Source organism: Nerophis ophidion, linkage group LG25 (genome assembly GCF_033978795.1).
Source record: "Nerophis ophidion isolate RoL-2023_Sa linkage group LG25, RoL_Noph_v1.0, whole genome shotgun sequence".
Lineage (NCBI taxonomy): Eukaryota > Metazoa > Chordata > Actinopteri > Syngnathiformes > Syngnathidae > Nerophis > Nerophis ophidion.
Window position 1 is genome coordinate 39,446,154 of NC_084635.1, and position 21,844 is coordinate 39,467,997.

The following is a 21,844-nucleotide window of genomic DNA, read 5'->3' on the forward strand; positions in this document are numbered from 1 at the left end:
TCTTTCATAAATGAATAAATATAAATGATATATATAAATGAGGTAGATCCCCTCGAGTTGGTCAATTGAAAAGTAGCTCGCCTGCAGAAAAAGTGCGGGCACCCCTGGACTGTAATCATTTCCTAGTTAGCATGGCCTGACATCTAGTGGTGAAAAAGTATATCAAAAATAAACAATTATTTTAAATGATTGCATTTGCTATTCGTATAACAATATCAATACTACACTAAACTAATGTATATACTTCCAATTAAATATGTTCAATTATAAATAAGTGACTTTATTGAAATGTCACTTTGACTTTGTGACGTCTAATAAAATGTAGAAAAATAATTCAATAATAAAATGAATATTTTCTAGGAATTGAATGTCAAGGTTGTGTAAGATGGACACAAAATGATATTGCTTGTGAAATAGTGAAATGAATGACGTAATCAGAGGTGGAATTCATAAGGTATGGTTCCGGTTACCTGCCAGTGACGTCACGGCGCAGGACGCTTTCACCTGTTTCGGGGCGTGGCCTGAGCAGAGACTTTGGTCCGCACAAGATGATGACTTGCACTCCAGCTCGGCTTCTCCACTTTTAAACTTCTGTGCAGTTTTGGGTGTTTTTTTTTTTTTTTTGTGTGTGTGTAAGGTTGAGGATCCCGGAGTCACGTGACTGCGATGTCGTCCACGGTGCGGCGACTTTTAGCTTCCGCCGTCATCTTCTCGCTGCTCAAAGGTACTTTTCCCAACTCAAAAACGCTCTTTTTGTCCGCCAATGACTCTTTTAATGTGGATTTACTTCCTAAAGTGAATATTTAAGTGCTGTTTTTTCGCCACTTGAAGGTGTTTTGGCCGGTGAGGTCACGTGATGAATGGGCAGATTTAAGTAACTTTGTATCATTTTGTTATGTTTAACCCGGTTATTGTTGGAAGATAATGTTTTTATTAGCAACCACGATGTTGTCAAAGTGTTCCAGCTTGCGAAGATAACTTAGTTTCATGCCAGCGACTTTCATGACTGCTAGCTAGTTTCACTTCCGGTGTGACACCTGTTTTTCAGGTTGGATCACTTTTGACTCGGACTCTGTTTAAACAACAACATTCTTAGCAAACTCCTTTATTTTCATGTAGTGACCCACTTGTTGTACATCATATTAATAATAAGTCATGTGATTAATCATCATGTGATTAATCACAAACATGATTTTTATTTGTTATTTTTTTATTTTTAGCTCTTTCTACTAAAGGAGGCCTGGGTTTTAATTGGGGCTTCATTGATTAGTCAATTAAAACAAATCATTTGATTATTAAAAAACAAAAAACTTCGATTTATATAATTTTGCTGAGATTCATCTTTTCATTACTGTAACCGCAGCATATCATTCTAAAATACTAAAATATATATATTTTAAACATTAAAAAGTGGAATAAAAGAGCAAGTAGGTGAAATGCAACGAGAAAAAGTTGCATTGTTGACTCTAATAACACCAGTTTTTAAATAATTTCTCAAAAACTAATAATGAATAAAAAATCAATGTTGCTATAAATTGATTGATTGATTTCAGGACAAAAAGGACATAAATACAACAAACATAGAAACATGAAAAATATGAAAATTAGAAAAAAAATGTCCATACCATTTATATACTCATACTATTTATCCTATTGATTGTTGTTATAAATATACTAAAACAATTACAATATATTATCTGAAGCTGATATAGAGATTTAAGTGTTGAATACATTTTTTTTTAAAAAGCTCTACCTTTTTATGAGTGGGACACTTTTGGATCTGTAAGAATTTTAATAACCGACTTTGCTAAATAAATCAAAAAAAAATAATAAATTCAAACAAATTTTGCTATGAATTATTGACCTATTTAGGGATCCAATAACTTCACATTAAATATTTCACTTTTAAAATCTTTTGGGGAAAAATATTGTTTATTTTGCCTCAAAAAATAGGGTTTCGACAAAAAGCTGGTAAAAAGTAAAACAAATAATGAAGTAAAATTAGCGATTCAAGGGTTTTATGAGAAAAATAATATATGACTTATTTTGAACCTTGTTTAAGACTCAAACCCTTCCGGGTCCTTAAGACCTAACTTGAGGGAGCCCCAACAATTAAAAAAAAAAAAAAACTTCGATTTATATAATTTTGCTTAGATTCATCTTTTCATTACTGTAACCGCAGCATATCATTCTAAAATACTAAAATATATATTTTTTTAAACATTAAAAAGTGGAATAAAAGAGCAAGTAGGTGAAATGCAACTAGAAAAAGTTGCATTGTTGACTCTAATAACACCAGTTTTTAAATAATTTCTCAAAAACTAATAATGAATAAAAATCAATGTTGCTATAAATTGATTGATTGATTTCAGGACAAAAAGGACATAAATACAACAAACATAAAAACATGAAAAATATGAAAATTAGAAAAAAAATGTCCATACTATTTATATACTTATACTATTTATCCTATTGATTGTTGTTATAAATATACTAAAACAATTACAATATATTATCTGAAGCTGATATAGAGATTTAAGTGTTGAATAAAAAATGTTTTAAAAAGCACTACCTTTTTATGAGTGGGACACTTTTGGATCTGTAAGAATTTTAATAACCGACTTTGCTAAATAAATAAAATAAATTCAAACAAATTTTGCTATGAATTATTGACCTATTTAGGGATCCAATAACTTCACATTAAATATTTCACTTTAAAAATATTTTGGGGAAAAATATTGTTTATTTTGTATTTTGCCTCAAAAAATAGGGTTTCGACAAAAAGTTCGTAACAAGTCAAACAAATAATAAAGTAAAATTAGCGATTCAAGGGTTTTATGAGAAAAATAATATTTGACTTATTTTGAACCTTGTTTAAGACTCAAACCCTTCCGGGTCCTTAAGACCTAACTTTTAACAATAAAAAAAATGTTTTATATTGTATTGGTTTTGAAAATGAAAAAATATCAACTTGGCCCCCATGTGCCCTCAGTGGAAAAAGTTTGGACACCCCAGCTGTAACCAATACAAATGAAATAAAATGTCAAACAATGTTTAAAAAAAAAAAAAAGGTCAAAGATACAAGAAGGTGAATAGAAAAATGTAAAAAGCAAAAATAGAAGGTAAACGGAAGATAATGACGTTTATGGGAACCAGAAAATATTTTGTATATTTTAACCATTTTCCCTCAAATACACACGGAGACTATAAAGTGTGTTTTATCCAATCAATTCATTAATCAAACAAGGTAATCAATAAATTACTGAATTACTGTTGTAGTCGATAGCTGCGACCCAAGTTTTCATCCCAGTGCAACGATCAAGTCAATGCATACGCGTTCAACATTTTGCTTCAAAATAAACCCCAACAAAACTTTAGTTCTTACTTTTATTGGCCTATGAGCGACAAAAAAAAGGGAAATATATTCAAGTGGAACATTTGAAGATGTTTGTGTTTGACAGGGTTCTGCAGGGTTCTTGAGGGTGCATGGGAGTTTGCCCAACCAGTCTACATGTGCTTTGTGGACTTGGAGAAGGCATTGGACCGTGTCCCTCGGGAAGTCCTGTGGGGAGTGCTCAGAGAGTATGGGGTATCGGACTGTCTTTTTGTGGCGGTCCGCTCCCTGTATGATCAGTGCCAGAACTTGGTCCGCTCCCTGTATGATCAGTGCCAGAACTTGGTCCGCATTGCCGGCAGTAAGTCGGACACATTTCCAGTGAGGGTTGGACTGCGCCAAGGCTGTCCTTTCTCACCGATTCTGTTCTGAACTTTTATGGACAGAATTTCTAGGCGCAGTCAAGGCGTTGAGGGGTTCCGGTTTGGTGACCGCGGGATTAGGTCTCTGCTTTTTGCAGATGATGTGGTCCTGATGGCTTCATCCGACCGGGATCTTCAGCTCTCACTGGATCGGTTCGCAGCCGAGTGTGAAGCGACCGGAATGAGAATCAGCACCTCCAAGTCCGAGTCCATGGTTCTCGCCCGGAAAAGGGTGGAATGCCATCTCCGGGTTGGGGAGGAGACCCTGCCCCAAGTGGAGGAGTTCATGTACCTAGGAGTCTTGTTCACGAGTGAGGGAAGAGTGGATCGTGAGATCGACAGGCGGATCGGTGCGGCGTCTTCAGTAATGCGGACGTTGTACCGATCCGTTGTGGTGAAAAAGGAGCTGAGCCGGAAGGCAAAGCTCTCAATTTACCGGTCGATCTACGTTCCCATCCTCACCTATGGTCATGAGCTTTGGGTCATGACCGAAAGGATAAGATCACGGGTACAAGCGGCCCAAATGAGTTTGGGTCTCTCCCTTAGAGATAGGGTGAGAAGCTCTGCCATCCGGGAGGAACTCAAAGTAAAGCCGCTGCTCCTCCATATCGAGAGGAGCCAGATGAGGTGGTTCGGGCATCTGGTCAGGATGCCACCCGAACGCCTCCCTAGGGAGGTGTTTAGGGCACGTCCAACCGGTAGGAGGTCACGGGGAAGACCCAGGACACGTTGGGAAGACTATGTCTCCCGGCTGGCCTGGGAACGCCTCGGGATCCCCCGGGAAGAGCTAGACGAAGTGGCTGGGGAGAGGGAAGTCTGGGTTTCCCTGCTTAGGTTGTTGCCCCCGCGACCCGACCTCGGATAAGCGGAAGAAGATTGATGGATGGATGGATGTGTTTGACAGTCCGACAGTAAAATTGCATTTGTGTCAAAATATTGGGTTCTTTTTTAGGTTGATTGAAATGATTTTGAAAGAATAGACATGCACCTGGGGATAGGTTGATTGGCAACACTAAATTGGCCCTAGTGTGTGAATGTGAGTGTGAATGTTGTCTGTCTATCTGTGTTGGCCCTGCGATGAGGTGGCGACTTGTCCAGGGTGTACCCCGCCTTCCGCCCGATTGTAGCTGAGATAGGCGCCAGCGCCCCCCGCGACCCCGAACGGGAATAAGCGGTAGAAAATGGATGGATGGAGAATGCCTGCAATGAGATTAAAACCAAGTCATTTAAACACATTACAACAAAAATATATTGATCTGATATCTGCAGCAAAAAACAAATACGGAATTTGGGTCTGTGCAACATGATATTAATAATAAGCAGTATTGCAGCGGTCATGTACTGTTGCAGATTCAACTTTTGATTTACTTTTTTAATTTCATTTTTAACTTTGACAACGAATGCTAACCCAAAAAGTGGCGTGGTTTTTTATTAGTGCTGCTGGGATTGATCGATTAATTTGATTAAAGGCTTTGATTTATAATAGTTTGCTTTGATTATTAGTTTAATGAGTGTAAATATTGAACACTTATCAAAGAAAAGAAGGAAAAACAAAATAGAAGGTATAATGAAGTAAAAATCGGTAAATAGCAGGTAAAAAGAAGGTGAGTAGAAGATGAAGAAAGCTAAAATAAAAGGTAATGAAGTTTATGGCAACCAGACAAATATTTTGTTTATTTCAACCATTTTCCCTGCAATACACATTGAGACTATAAAGTGTGTTTTATCTCATTAATTGAACAAACTAGTAATTAAGAGTTGCAACCCAAGTTGTCATAAGGTCAGTGATCAGCTCGATGCAAAATCTTTCTTAAGAAAAACCCAGGAAAAACTTTAGATCAGGGGTGTCCAAAGTGCGGCCCCCGGGTCATTTTTTTAACGGCCCCACGGCACATTTGAAGAATACAATTGAAAAAAAATTAAAAACATAAAAAGTGGTATAAAAGGGCAAACAGGTGAAATGTAAGAAGAAATTGTTGCAATGTTTACTCTGTTTCTTTCTTTAAAGAATAATAATGAATCAAAATCAATGTCATTTTGAATTATTGACCTATTCAAGGCTGCGATGACGTCACATTAAATATTCCACTTTGGGGGAAATGTTGCATATTTTGTGTTTTGCCATATAAAAAAACTGAGCTGTTTTTTTTTTTAAAGAAGGGCCTAAAACAAACCAACAAAACATAAACAACAATACAACTTAAAATTGACGGATATATCTGAAGTTGATCTCGAGATTTTTGTGCTTAAAATAAACAGTAAAAAAATGCATGATTTATTTGTAACACTTTAATAAGCAGGACACTTTTGGATCCCCAATTATTTTAATGTGATTTGTTTTTAAGTGTCAATGCTCCAAAAATAATAATGAATCAAAATCCGAAATCAAGGCTCAAATTATTATATAATCTCAAATATTCCACCTATAAAGTTATTCGGTGAAAATATTTTATATTTTGTCTAATGTTGATCTAGAGATTTAAAACTTGAATAATAATGAAATTAATAATACTGAATTATGACACATTTTAAATATTTTTTGGGACCAAAACCCTTTGGGGTCCCTGGGATCATAACAGAGTGGAGGCCTAAATGTATATTTTTTTATACATATATTGTAGTGGTTTTTAAAATAAATATCAAAATGGCCCCTGCTTGCTTTATTTTTTCAGTGTGCGGCCCTCAGTGGAAAAAGTTTGGACACCCCTGCTTTAGATCATACTTTTATGGGTTTTGAGCCAATAAATGAAGTACATTCAAATAAAACATAAACAAAGCATTGTGTCCAAATATTGGGTTCTTTTTTTATGAAGCGAGTCAGTCATTCTCTGTGATTTAATCAGAATGAAAGTCAATTCAAAAGTGTGATTAATCTGATGAAAAACGGCTGACTTGACAACGGTAACAATTGAACATTTATCAAATAAAAGAAGGAAAAACAAAATAGAAGGTATAATAAAGTAAAAATCGGTAAATGGAAGATAAAGAAAGCTAAAAAAAGGTAATGAAGTTCATGGCAACCAGAAAAATATTTTGTTTATTTCAACCATTTTCCCTCCAATACACATCGAGACTATAAAGTGTGTTTTATCTCATTAATTGAATAAACTAACCGATTATTATAGTAATCGATAACTGCAACCCAAGTTTTAATAAGTTTTACATTTTTCTTTAAAATAAAACCCAGACAAAACTTTAGATCATACTTTTATGAGCAAATAAATGAAGTAGATTCAAGTAAAAGACAAAAAAAATAGCATCGTGCCAAAATATCGGGCTCTTTCTCGTTCTCTGTTGAGTTTTAACGTGGCCACTCAGTGCTCGACTGTGTTTTGTCACTTTGAGCCTGTGTCCATGCCTTAGCTTACAGGAATAGTCGGCAAGCTAAAACCCTCATCATGTCCCACGGACCCAGTCCCTCCTCGCTTTTTTAAAGAAATCTGAGACATTATTGATTTGTCTGTTAGGAACATTATCAACAGCAGCTTGATTTCTGGCTGTGTCCCCTCCTTTTGTAAAAGAGCTGTTGTTGAGCCTTTGATTAAGTTTGTCAAATTATCGGCCCATTTCCAAATTACTTTTTGTGTCAAAGATTTTGGAGAAATGTGTTCTGGCTGGATCGTTTCGCAGCCGAGTGTGAAGCGACCGGAATGAGAATCAGCACCTCCAAGTCCGAGTCCATGGTTCTCGCCCGGAAAAGGGTGGAGTGCCATCTCCGGGTTGGGGAGGAGACCCTGCCCCAAGTGGAGGAGTTCAAGTACCTAGGAGTCTTGTTCACGAGTGAGGGAAGAGTGGATCGTGAGATCGACAGGCGGATCGGTGCGGCGTCTTCAGTAATGCGGACGTTGTATCGATCCGTTGTGGTGAAGAAGGAGCTGAGCCGGAAGGCAAAGCTCTCAATTTACCGGTCGATCTACGTTCCCATCCTCACCTATGGTCATGAGCTTTGGGTCATGACCGAAAGGATAAGATCACGGCTACAAGCGGCCGAAATTAGTTTGGGTCTCTCCCTTAGAGATAGGGTGAGAAGCTCTGCCATCCGGGAGGAACTCAAAGTAAAGCCGCTGCTCCTTCACATCGAGAGGAGCCAGATGAGGTGGTTCGGGCATCTGGTCAGGATGCCACCCGAACGCCTCCCTAGGGAGGTGTTTAGGGCACGTCCAACCGGTAGGAGGCCACGGGGAAGACCCAGGACACGTTGGGAAGACTATGTCTCCCGGCTGGCCTGGGAACGTCTCGGGATCCCCCGGGAGAAGCTAGACGAAGTGGCTGGGGAGAGGGAAGTCTGGGTTTCCCTGCTTAGGCTGTTGCCCCCGCGACCCGACCTCGGATAAGCGGAAGATGATGGATGGATGGATGGATGGATGGATGGATGGTGTTCTGGCACAACTGCAGCCTTTTTTAGATGAAAATAGAACTTTGGATCCATTTCAGTCTGGATACAAAGACTGAAATGCACAGTACTGAATCTGCACTTTTAAAGGTTTTAATGACTTGCTTTTAATGTCTGATTCTGGCAGCGCTGCCATTTTAGTGCTTTTAGATCTTACAGCTGCCTTTGACACACAATTCTTTTAGAGCTCCTGAGAGACTGTGTGGGTGTCAGGGGGACTGCGTTAGCGTGGTTCAGATCTTACCTGTCTGAGAGGTCCTTCTCTGTCAGGCTGGGGGACGCCACCTCCTCTTCTGCCCCGCTTTACTGTGGTGTCCCCCAGGGATCTATTTTAGGCCCCATCCTGTTCGCTCTTTATCTCCTCCCTCTTGGAGAGATTTTTAAGAAACATGGAGTGTTTTATCACTTTTATGCAGGCCCCTGACCCCCCTTCTTAACTGTCTATGTGACGTCAAGGCTTGGTTAGCCCAGAATTTTTTAATAATGAATGAGGGAAAAATGGAAATTTTGGTTTTTGGTCCGGCCCTCACTGACTTGGGACCATTGCAACATGATGTGTGTCCCAAAGTCACCAGCCTTGGCGTCACTATAGGCAGCCATTTTAAACTAGACAAACAAGTCAATGGCGTTTTAAAATTGTGTTTTTATCATCTTCGTCTTATAGTAAAGTTAAAACCGTTTTTATCTTTTAACCTTTTTGAACAAGTGGTGCATGCTTTTATTTGAAGTGGCCTGGACTACTGCAATGCTGGCATTAGCCAAAAAGCTCTCTCCCGGTCGCAGTTAGTCCAGAAGGCTGCAGTGTGATTAATGAGAATGAAAGTCAGTTGAAAAGTGTGACGAATGTGCCGACTGGACAGCAGTGACCATTGCGTAACTCCTGCACCTGTCCTCCCGCAGCGTCCAGGTGCATCCAGGTGATCGTCTCCCAGCAGGACCGCAGCACCTTCCTCTTCGGCTCCGTCATTCTGCGCTGTGACTATTCCACCTCTGCTAACCCCCAAGATGTCCTGCTCACCTGGAGGTTCAAGTCCTTCTGCAAGGACCCGGTGCTGGAGTACTACTCCACATGTAAGAGGGATGCCAACATTCATTGGCCATCTTAGTCCATTTACCTGTGGAAATGACTTTTTGTTACGCCGTAGTTATTTAAACATTATTAACGTATTGGTCGATATTGATCATTATTAAACATTTTTATGAGCTATGGAAAATAACGAGCGGGTCTTCCTGTGATTATAATCCCTCAGCTATCAAGGCAGAAAGGAAATGTCAACACAAACATGGAAAACACTCAAACATTCTCAACAAAATAGTCAAATTACATTGAATTTTAACAACAAGATCTTAAAATGAAGGAATATGTAAGAAATGCTTCATAAAGTGTAAGAAAATAGTGCAAAGTGTGAAAATGTAAACATAGAAAGGTGAAAAGAACTATTTTCTGCAGGTTTAGTGCTGGGAAATAACTGCTGTGTAACATTAATTTGCACTCTTATTCTTATTTATGCAAATAAATCTTATTATCGTATCGACCTTTCGATTATTAATTATATATATATTTTTTATCTTTGTTAAATTAGGAGCTGGAAAATAATATTTAATTTGAACTGTAACTTCCTGTGATTATAATCCCTCAGCTAACAAGGCAGAAAGAATATGTCAACACTAGCCTGGAAAACACTCAAATTAAACAAGATAGTCAAATCACATTGAAGACTTAACAATAAGCTCTTAAAAGTGAAGGAATATGTAAGAAATGCTTCAGAAAGTGTAAGAAAATAGTGCAAAGTGTGAAAATGTAAACATAGAAACGTGAAAAGAACTATTTTCTGCAAGTTTAGTGCTGGGAAATAACTGCTGTGTAACATTAATTTGCCCTCTTATTCCTATTTATGCAAATAAATCTTATATCGTATCGACCTTTCGATTATTAACTATATATTTTTTTATCTTTGGTAAATTAGGAGCTGGAAAATAATATTTAATTTGAAATGTAACTTCCTGTAATTATAATCCCTCAGCTATCAAGGCAGAAAGGAAATGTCAACACAAGCTTGGAAAACACTCTAACAATGTCAACAAAATAGTAAAATTACATTTAAGACTTAACACTAAGCTCTTAAAATGAAGGAATATGAAAGAAATGCTTCATAAAGTGTAAGAAAATAGTGCAATGTGTGAAAATGTAAACATAGAAACATGAAAAGAACTATTTTCTGCAGGTTTAGTGCTGGGAAATAACTTCTGTGTAACATTAATTTGCCCTTTTATTCCTATTTAAGTGTGCAAATGAATATTATCGTATCGACCTATCGATTATTAACAATATTTTTTATGACCTTTAGTAAATTAGGAGCTGGAGAAAAATATTTATTTTGAAATGTAACTTCCTGTGATTATAATCCCTCAGCTATCAAGGCAGAAAGGAAATGTCAACACAAGCCTGGAAAACACTCAAATTAAACAAAATAGTCAAATCACATTGAAAACTTAACAGTAAGCTCTTTAAAGTGAAGGAATATGTAATAAATGCTTCATAAAGTGTAAGAAAATAGTGCAAAGTGTGAAAATGTAAACATAGAAACGTGAAAAGAACTATTTTCTGCAAGTTTAGTGCTGGGAAATAACTGCTGTGTAACATTAATTTGCCCTCTTATTCCTATTTATGCAAATAAATCTTATATCGTATCGACCTTTCGATTATTAACTATATATTTTTTTATCTTTGGTAAATTAGGAGCTGGAAAATAATATTTAATTTGAAATGTAACTTCCTGTAATTATAATCCCTCAGCTATCAAGGCAGAAAGGAAATGTCAACACAAGCTTGGAAAACACTCTAACAATGTCAACAAAATAGTAAAATTACATTTAAGACTTAACACTAAGCTCTTAAAATGAAGGAATATGAAAGAAATGCTTCATAAAGTGTAAGAAAATAGTGCAATGTGTGAAAATGTAAACATAGAAACATGAAAAGAACTATTTTCTGCAGGTTTAGTGCTGGGAAATAACTTCTGTGTAACATTAATTTGCCCTTTTATTCCTATTTAAGTGTGCAAATGAATATTATCGTATCGACCTATCGATTATTAACAATATTTTTTATGACCTTTAGTAAATTAGGAGCTGGAGAAAAATATTTATTTTGAAATGTAACTTCCTGTGATTATAATCCCTCAGCTATCAAGGCAGAAAGGAAATGTCAACACAAGCCTGGAAAACACTCAAATTAAACAAAATAGTCAAATCACATTGAAAACTTAACAGTAAGCTCTTTAAAGTGAAGGAATATGTAATAAATGCTTCATAAAGTGTAAGAAAATAGTGCAAAGTGTGAAAATGTAAACATAGAAACGTGAAAATAACTATCTTCTGCAGGTTTAGTCCTCTTATTCCTATTTAACTGTGCAAATGAATATTATTATCGTATCGACCTTTCGATTATTAATGATATATTTTTTTTATCTTTGGTACATTAGGAGCTGGAGAATAATATTTGATTTGAAATGTAACTTCCTGTGATTATAATCCCTCAGCTATCAAGGCAGAAAGGAAATGTCAACACAAACATGGAAAACACTCAAACAATGTCAACAAAATAGTAAAATCACATTCAAGACTTAACTATAAGCTCTTAAAATGAAGGAATATGTAATAAATGCTTAATAAAGTGTAAGAAAATAGTGCAAAGTGTGAAAATGTAAAGATGTAGAAACCTATTTTCTGCAGGTTTAGTGGCAGGAAGTTACAGCTGTGTTCTAAAGGGTGAGCTAAGGTGGTGTGTTGTTAGCGCTCTTGCCTTGCATCATGTACACACACCATTGGTCTGACTACGGTCCCTTTTGGAAAATACAAAAAAGTGACTTATCCTCTTTTATCCACAATTTCTTCATTTTGACTTTCTCTTCTCACTCCATGCAAAGAATCCACCAAACTTGATAGTTGATACTGTCACCTGATTGGCTGTCAGCGTGTCAGAGAGCAAGTGCCTTTGTTGATGCAACCAACCTTGCTTCCATGCTTCACCTTTCTTCCCACCCAAAAAAAACCAGAATGTCTTATTATACATATTTTATTGATATTAAGGAGGTTTGATGCGATACATATTGATAGGGTTTTATCTCCCAGTCCTACCACAAACATGATATCTCTGCAACGTGTGTGTGCAGCGTTCCAGTCTTCGCTGCAGTTGGGACAAGACCCCGCCAACGACTGTCCTGACCGCCAGCGCACGGTGCGCACCATCGTCCAGAAGAGAGGCAGCAACGAGCCCATCATCGGCGCCGACTATCGGGAACGCAGAATCTCCATCCAGAATAGTAAGTTCCTCTCATGAAATACTTCTGTATTTTTTTATACTTGCTTCTATTATCTTGGCAAAGAAGAAATGCTCACTAACACAGATTTTACACATTAGTCTACAATATTTGAGAGGAACTGGTTTTACTTCTTTGACTTCAACTCATGAGACATGGGAGCTAAACCAAAAGTATTTGTTCAGGATGTACAGTCCTGGTCAAAAGTGTAGGTACACTTGTAAAGAACATGATGTCATGGCTGGCTTCACTTTCCAATCATTTCTACAACTCTTATTTTTTTTGTGATGTAGTGATTGGAGCACATACTTGTTGCTCACTAAAACATTCATGAAGTTTGCTTCTTTTCGGAATTTATTATGGCTCTACTGAAAATGTGAGCAATCAAAAGTATACGTACAGCAATGTTCATATTTGCTTACGTGTCCCCTGGCAAGTTTACCTGCAATAAGGCGCTTTTGGTAGTCATCCACAAGCTTCTGCTTACATTTTTCACCACAAAATTGCTGCAGTTCAGCTAAATGTGTTGCTTTTCTGACATGGACTTGTTATGGTTGGAGGAGGGAGTTGTGACGGCACAGCTCCACAAGGGGGCAATAAGTCTCTCTGCTTTATTTTATTTATATATATATATATAAATATATATATATATAAAACAAAAGAGTGTGTGGTGTAGACTAGGTGTGGGGATTACATGAGTGTTTTACCGCAGTGTTGAATCGATAGTGGGGACAGGACAGGAAGGTCCGTGGGGCTCAGAGAGAGGTGTCGAGAGGTTTGTGTCCAAGTGGGAGGTCGAGAATCCAAAAGGGCAGTTCAGGAAGCAAGGGAACAAGAAAGTGACGAGACGCACAGCTCGCCAAAACACAGGAACAAGGGCAGATACTGGAAGGACAAGGAAGATACGGGAGCAAATCAGACACGATGGGAGAAATGCACAGCGAGAGAAAGAGAGAGGAAGACTTCACCAAGCATTTAGATCGCTTACGGTACGCCAACAGAAGGTTATAGGGATGGCAGGTTGTGCAGGCTTTTGAAGGCAGGTCTGATCATCAGCTCCAGGTGTGCAGATTGCTGGTCACCCACAGCCTTGCCGGCATGTGGGCTTGACGCGGCCAGCGTGAGCAGGGGCGTGTCTCGGCGCGCTGCCAGTGGAGGTGCTGGTATACCCAGCTGCCGGGTAAAAGCGGGACAATGGACTTGTTTCTTCAGCGTTGTCCACACCTTTAAGTCAGGACTTTAGGAAGGCCATTTTAAAACCTTCATTCTCGCCTGATTTAGCCATTCCTTTACCACTTCTGACCTGTGTTTGAGGTCATTGTCCTGTTGGAACACCCAACTGCGCCCAAGACCCAACCTCCGGGCTGATGACTTTAGCTTGTCCTGAACAATTTGGAGCTAATCCTCCTTTTTCATTGTCCCATTTAAAGCAGCAGTTCCATTGGCAGCAAAACAGGCCCAGAGCATAATACTACCACCACCATGCTTGACTGTAGAATGGTGTTCCTGGGATTAAAGGCCTCATCTTTTCTCCTCCAAACATATTGCTGGGTATTGTGGCCAAACAGCTCCTTTTTTCCTTTCATCTGACATCACATGGACAAAGATAAGACCTTCTGGAGGAAAGTTCTGTGGTCAGATGAAACCAAAACGGAGCTGTTTGGCCACAATACCCAGCAATATGTTTGGAGGAGAAAAGGTGAGGCCTTTAATCCCAGGAACACCACTCCTACAGTCAAGCATGGTGGTGGTAGTATTATGCTCTGGGCCTGTTTTGCTGCCAATGGAACTGCTGCTTTAAATGGGACAATGAAAAAGGGGGATTAGCTCCAAATTGTTCAGGACAAGCTAAAGTCATCAGCCCAGAGGTTGGGTTTTGGGCGCAGTTGGGTGTTCCAACAGGACAATGACCCAGAACACACCTCAAAAGTGGTAAAGGAATGGCTAAATCAGGCTAAGAATGAAGGTTTGAGAATGGCCTGACTTAAAGGTGTGGACAATGCTGAAGAAACAAGTGCATGTGTAGCGGTATAGCTCGGTTGGTAGAGCGGCCGTGTCAGCAACTTGAGGGTTGCAGGTTCGATTCCCGCTTCCGCCATCCTAGTCACTACCGTTGTGTCCTTGGGCAAGACACTTGACCCACCTGCTCCCAGTGCCACCCACACTGCTTTAAAAATGTAACTTTGAGTCGCTAGAGAAAAGCGCTATGTAAATATAATTCACAATTCACATGTCAGAAAAGCAACAAATTCAGCTGAAATGTTGACTTTTGACCACAAATGTACATATTTAAAATGCTGCAGACAGACATGACATACCAACACTTAGTGCTAGCTTTGTGTTCTACACATTGTATTATACGCTGGTATCAAAATGTCAGCTTTTTCTCAACAAATAACTTGATTTTTGCTCTTTTTTTTCCTACATTTTGATGTTGCGGGCCAACAAAACCCAAGCCGCTGTCCACAAATGAGCCCTTTGCCACATTTTGGACTCCCCTGGAAGACTAACAGCACACTATAACACACTTTTTCATTTAAACATATGTAATGTCTGTTTTCACCTTTTTTTTCTATTTGTTTTTAACCAAATTACATTTAAAAATAGTGGAAAAAGTTAAGACACCCGTGTGTTTTTAATAACTTCCTCAGTTCTCTGTTTGACTCCATCGAACATTTTCCAACATGACATAACACGAGTGTGTCAAAGTCCTGATGATATCTCATTATCTCATTGGCTCAACATCAGTATCGGCAAATATCGCTGCGGTATCACAAGTGTAGACCTTGTATGAGGACACGCCTCACTGCAGCTCCAACATGTTGTCTTGACGTGTGTGTGTGTGTGTGTGTGTGTGTGTGTGTGTGTGTGTGTGTGTGTGTGTGTGTGTGTGTGTGTGTGTGTGTGTGTGTGTGTGTGTGTGTGTGTGTGTGTGTGTGTGTGTGTGTGTGTGTGTGTGTGTGTGTGTGTGTGCAGAGGCGGACCTGGTGATCAACGAGGTGATGTGGGAGGACAATGGTGTGTACTTCTGTGCGGTGGACGCTGCAGGTGACACCACCGGGGACTCGGACAAGGAAGTCAAACTCATCGTTTATCGTAAGAAAACAAAGTTTCAGAAGACAAGATGATGTCGGACGATGTTTACAAACCCTGTTTCCATATGAGTTGGGAAATTGTGTTAAACAGAATACAATAATTTGCAAATCCTTTTCAAGCCATATTCAGTTGAATATGCTACAAAGACAACATATTTGATGTTCAAACTCATTAACTTTATTTTATTTTTTGTAAATAATCATTAACTTTAGAATTTGATGCCAGCAACACGTGACAAAGAAGTTGGGAAAGGTGGCAATAATTTCTGATAAAGTTGAGGAATGCTCATCAAACACTTATTTGGAACATCCCACAGGTGTGCAGGCTAATTGGGAACAGGTGGGTGCCATGATTGGCTATAAAAACAGCTTCCCAAAAAATGCTCAGTCTTTCACAAGAAAGGATGGGGCGAGGTACACCCCTTTGTCCACAACTGCGTGAGCAAATAGTCAAACAGTTTAAGAACAACCTTTCTCAAAGTGTAATTGCAAGAAATTTAGGGATTTCAACATCTACGCTCCATAATATCATCAAAAGGTTCAGAGAATCTGGAGAAATCACTCCACATAAGCGGCATGGCCGGAAACCAACATTGAATGACCGTGACCTTCCATCCCTCAGACGGCACTGTATCAAAAACCCACATCAATCTCTAAAGGATATCACCACGTGGGCTCAGGAACACTTCAGAAAAGCACTGTCACTAAATACAGTTGGTCGCTACATCTGTAAGTGCAAGTTAAAGCTCTACAATACAAAGCGAAAGCCATTTATCAACAACATCCAGAAACGCCGCCGGCTTCTCTGGGCCCGAGATCATCAAAGATGGACTGATGCAAAGTGGAAAAGTGTTCTGTGGTCTGACAAGTCCACATTTCACATTTTTTGGGGAAATATTCGACATGGTGTCATCCGTACCAAAGGGGAAGCGAACCATCCAGACTGTTATCGACGCAAAGTTGAAAAGCCAGCATGTGTGATGGTATGGGGGTGCATTAGTGCCCAAGGCATGGGTAACTTAGACATCTGTGAAGGCACCATTAATGCTGAAAGGTACATACAGCTTTTGGAACAACTTATGCTGCCATCTAAGCACCGTCTTTTTCATGGACGCCCCTGCTTATTTCAGCAAGACAATGCCAAGCCACGTGTTACAACAGCGTGGCTTCGTAAAAAAAGAGTGCAGGTACTTTCCTGGCCCGCCTGCAGTCCAGACCTGTCTCCCATGGAAAATGTGTGGCGCATTATGAAGCGTAAAATACGACAGCGGAGACCCCGGACTGTTGAAGGACTGAAGCTCTACATAAAACAAGAATGGGAAAGAATTCCACTTTCAAAGCTTCAACAATTAGTTTCCTCAGTTCCCAAACGTTTATTGAGTGTTGTTAAAAGAAAAGGTGATGTAACACAGTGGTGAACATGCCCTTTCCCAACTACTTTGGCACGTGTTGCAGCCATGAAATTCTAAGTTAATTATTATTTGCAAAAAAAAAATTCAGTTTATGAGTTTGAACATCAAATATGTTGTCTTTGTAGCATATTCAACTGAATATGGCTTGAAAAGGATTTGCAAATCATTGTATTCTGTTTATATTTACATCTAACACAATTTCCCAACTCACATGGAAACAGGGTTTGTACTTGCACGATTCACCATGTTTACATGCACTCATTAGTTGGTTTCCTCCCATCATTAGACAAAAATAAGATTTCTACCACACATGGAAACATTTTCATCTACTCCTGTTTGGCTTTTTAGAAGTGGGATTACCACACCTGGATTATGTACCTTGTCTCACCTACTCCCACAGTCTCTCAACGTGCCACACCTTCTCTTACCTTCTTTCACCTGCTCTCACCTTCTTCCACCTTCTCTCACCTTCTCTCACTGTCTCTCACTGACCCAGAACTTCTCTGACCTTCTCTCAACGTCCCACACTTTATCTTACCTTCTTTCACCTGCTCTCACCTTCTCTCACCGTCTCTCACTGACCCACACCTTCTCTAACCTTCTCTCACCGTCTCTCACTGACCCACACCTTCTCTCACCTTCTCTCACCTTCTCTCACTGTCTCTCACTGACCCACACCTTCTCTCACCTTCTCTCACTGTCTCTCACTGACCCACACCTTCTCTCACCTTCTCTCACTGTCTCTCACTGACCCACACCTTCTCTCACCTTCTCTCACCGTCTCTCACTGACCCACACCTTCTCTCACCTTCTCTCACTGTCTCTCACTGACCCACACCTTCTCTCACCTTCTCTCACTGTCTCTCACTGACCCACACCTTCTCTCACCTTCTCTCACCGTCTCTCACTGACCCACACCTTCTCTCACCGTCTCTCACTGACCCACACCTTCTCTCACCTTCTCTCACTGTCTCTCACTGACCCACAGCTTCTCTCACCTTCTTTCACTGTCTCTCACTGACCCACACCTTCTCTCACCTTCTCTCACTGTCTCTCACTGACCCACAGCTTCTCTCACCTTCTTTCACTGTCTCTCACTGACCCACACCTTCTCTCACCTTCTCTCACTGTCTCTCACTGACCCACACCTTCTCTCACCTTCTCTCACTGTCTCTCACTGACCCACAGCTTCTCTCACCTTCTTTCACTGTCTCTCACTGACCCACACCTTCTCTCACCTTCTCTCACCTTCTCTCACTGACCCACACCTTCTCTCACCTTCTCTCACTGTCTCTCACTGTCTCTCACTGACCCACACCTTCTCTCACCTTCTCTCACTGTCTCTCACTGACCCACACCTTCTCTCACCTTCTCTCACCGTCTCTCACTGACCCACACCTTCTCTCACCTTCTCTCACTGTCTCTCACTGACCCACACCTTCTCTCACCTTCTCTCACTGTCTCTCACTGACCCACACCTTCTCTCACCTTCTCTCACCGTCTCTCACTGACCCACACCTTCTCTCACCGTCTCTCACTGACCCACACCTTCTCTCACCTTCTCTCACTGTCTCTCACTGACCCACAGCTTCTCTCACCTTCTTTCACTGTCTCTCACTGACCCACACCTTCTCTCACCTTCTCTCACTGTCTCTCACTGACCCACAGCTTCTCTCACCTTCTTTCACTGTCTCTCACTGACCCACACCTTCTCTCACCTTCTCTCACTGTCTCTCACTGACCCACACCTTCTCTCACCTTCTCTCACTGTCTCTCACTGACCCACAGCTTCTCTCACCTTCTTTCACTGTCTCTCACTGACCCACACCTTCTCTCACCTTCTCTCACTGTCTCTCACTGACCCACACCTTCTCTCACCTTCTCTCACTGTCTCTCACTGACCCACACCTTCTCTCACCTTCTCTCACCGTCTCTCACTGACCCACACCTTCTCTCACTGTCTCTCACTGACCCACAGCTTCTCTCACCTTCTTTCACTGTCTCTCACTGACCCACACCTTCTCTCACCTTCTCTCACTGTCTCTCACTGACCCACACCTTCTCTCACCTTCTCTCACCTTCTCTCACTGTCTCTCACTGTCTCTCACTGACCCACACCTTCTCTCACCGTCTCTCACTGACCCACACCTTCTCTCACTGTCTCTCACTGACCCACACCTTCTCTCACCGTCTCTCACCTTCTCTCACTGTCTCTCACTGACCCACACCTTCTCTCACCTTCTCTCACCTTCTCTCACTGTCTCTCACTGTCTCTCACTGACCCACACCTTCTCTCACCTTCTCTCACCGTCTCTCACTGACCCACACCTTCTCTCACTGTCTCTCACTGACCCACACCTTCTCTCACCGTCTCTCACCTTCTCTCACTGTCTCTCACTGACCCACACCTTCTCTCACCTTCTCTCACTGTCTCTCACTGTCTCTCACTGACCCACACCTTCTCTCACCTTCTCTCACCGTCTCTCACTGACCCACACCTTCTCTCACTGTCTCTCACTGACCCACACCTTCTCTCACCGTCTCTCACCTTCTCTCACTGTTTCTCACTGACCCACACCTTCTCTCACTGTCTCTCACTGTCTCTCACTGACCCACACCTTCTCTCACCGTCTCTCACCTTCTCTCACTGTCTCTCACTGACCCACACCTTCTCTCACTGTCTCTCACTGTCTCTCACTGACCCACGCCTTCTCTCACTGTCTCTCACTGACCCACACTTTCTCTCACCTTTTCTCACCGTCTCTCACTGACCCACACCTTCTCTCACCTTCTCTCACCGTCTCTCACTGACCCACACCTTCTCTCACTGTCTCTCACCTTCTCTCACTGACCCACACCTTCTCTCACTGTCTCTCACTGACCCAAACCTTCTCTCACCTTCTCTCACCTTCTCTCACCTTCTCTCACTGTCTCTCACTGACCCACACCTTCTCTCACCTTCTCTCACCGTCTCTCACTGACCCACACCTTCTCTCACCTTCTCTCACCGTCTCTCACTGACCCACACCTTCTCTCACCGTCTCTCACTGACCCACACCTTCTCTCACCGTCTCTCACTGACCCACACCTTCTCTCACCTTCTCTCACCGTCTCTCACCTTCTCTCACTGTCTCTCACTGACCCACACCTTCTCTCACCTTCTCTCACTGTCTCTCACTGACCCACACCTTCTCTCACTGTCTCTCACTGACCCACACCTTCTCTCACCTTCTCTCACTGTCTCTCACTGACCCACACCTTCTCTCACCTTCTCTCACCGTCTCTCACCTTCTCTCACTGTCTCTCACTGACCCACACCTTCTCTCACCTTCTCTCACCGTCTCTCACCTTCTCTCACTGTCTCTCACTGACCCACACCTTCTCTCACCGTCTCTCACTGACCCACACCTTCTCTCACCGTCTCTCACTGACCCACACCTTCTCTCACCGTCTCTCACTGACCCACACCTTCTCTCACCGTCTCTCACTGACCCACACCTTCTCTCACCGTCTCTCACTGACCCACACCTTCTCTCACCGTCTCTCACTGACCCACACCTTCTCTCACCGTCTCTCACCTTCTCTCACTGTCTCTCACTGACCCACACCTTCTCTCAACGTCTCCCATCTCTTGCTGTCTCTCACCATCCCTCACCGTCCAGTCCGAGTACTCTAATAGTATGGCTCTAAACAAGCATTGTACTACTCAACTGGTTTTTGAAAAGTCGGACTAACATTTCTGGATTCTGGGATTGAGAGCCAGATCTGTGGAGTGGGTTTGGGTTAGGGTTGGGGTTGGGGTTGGGTTAAAATTGAAGTTGGGGTTAGGGTTATGGTTGAAGTTGGAGTTAGGGTTGTCGTTGGGGTTAGGGTTAGGGGACACTTTGTATCACAAATGCAACAGTCTCAGCATGCGGAATATAACCCGCAAGCAGATCCTGGTCAATAAAAACAACAATTGGAATAAAGAGAAGGTGTTGATGTGCTTCACAAATTAAAAAGTGTAACACTTTGATGAGACCAAAGAAGAGAAGGTTGTGATCAGATCATGTCTTGGTGGACTCTGCTATTTAACTTCAGCGCAGCCTTCAGAGTCCTAATGTCTGTCATCAACATTCCATCGAGCACAACAAGAACCAAGCTTTAGCCGTCAAGATATCTAGTTTTGCTGTGATGTCATAGGTCAGCTGGAAAGTCAATACATTTGTCTGTGCTAAAGGGAGATTAGCGCCCCCCAGTGTACGGGAGACACATAGCGTATGGACAATAGTGGTATTAGACAGAGTGCATGGACACTGGGACTTCTCATCAAGGGGTGAAAATACAGAAAACCGAACTATTTGACTAATGGAGTGCATGAAAGGTAGTAACTTGTCACATGGTGTCCTCCTCAGATTGGTTAACGGTGCTGTTAATCATCCTGGGCATTGTGCTGCTCCTCATCCTGCTGGGAGTGTGCTGGTGCCAGTGTTGTCCTCAGAAGTGTTGCTGCTACGTCAGATGTCCTTGTTGCCCTCAGAAGTGCTGCTGCCCCGAGAAAGGTAGTCTTCTTTTCTCATTAACTGGCCTGATTCATAATAGTGGTGAGGGTCACTCAGACCTGTGTTAGCAACTTCCTGTCCACCAGTCTGTGACTGTCCATCTGTCTGTGGCTGTCCACCAGTCGGTGGCTCTCCAACTGTCTGTGACTGTCCACCTGTCTGTGACTGTCCACCTGTATGTGACTGTCCAACTGTCTGTGACTGTCCAACTGTCTGTGACTGTCCAACTGTCTGTGACTGTCTGTGACTGTCCACCTGTCTGTGACCGTCCACCAGTCGGTGGCCGTCCACCAGTCGGTGGCCATCCACCAGTCGGTGGCCGTCC

General features: G+C 41.4%; 1 protein-coding gene across 1 annotated transcript in view; it reads left to right on the forward strand.

Annotated features, from left to right (window-relative positions):
- The first annotated feature begins 518 nt into the window (after positions 1-518).
- Positions 519-21,844, forward strand: part of LOC133543164 (immunoglobulin-like domain-containing receptor 1) — a 29,178-nt gene continuing 7,852 nt past the window's right edge. The window contains exons 1-5 of the mRNA XM_061887656.1: positions 519-724; positions 9,050-9,220; positions 12,325-12,474; positions 15,448-15,567; positions 21,373-21,519. Of these exons, the coding sequence (XP_061743640.1) occupies positions 667-724; positions 9,050-9,220; positions 12,325-12,474; positions 15,448-15,567; positions 21,373-21,519 (646 nt within the window). The 5' untranslated portion in view covers positions 519-666. The remainder of the gene's footprint in view (positions 725-9,049; positions 9,221-12,324; positions 12,475-15,447; positions 15,568-21,372; positions 21,520-21,844) is intronic.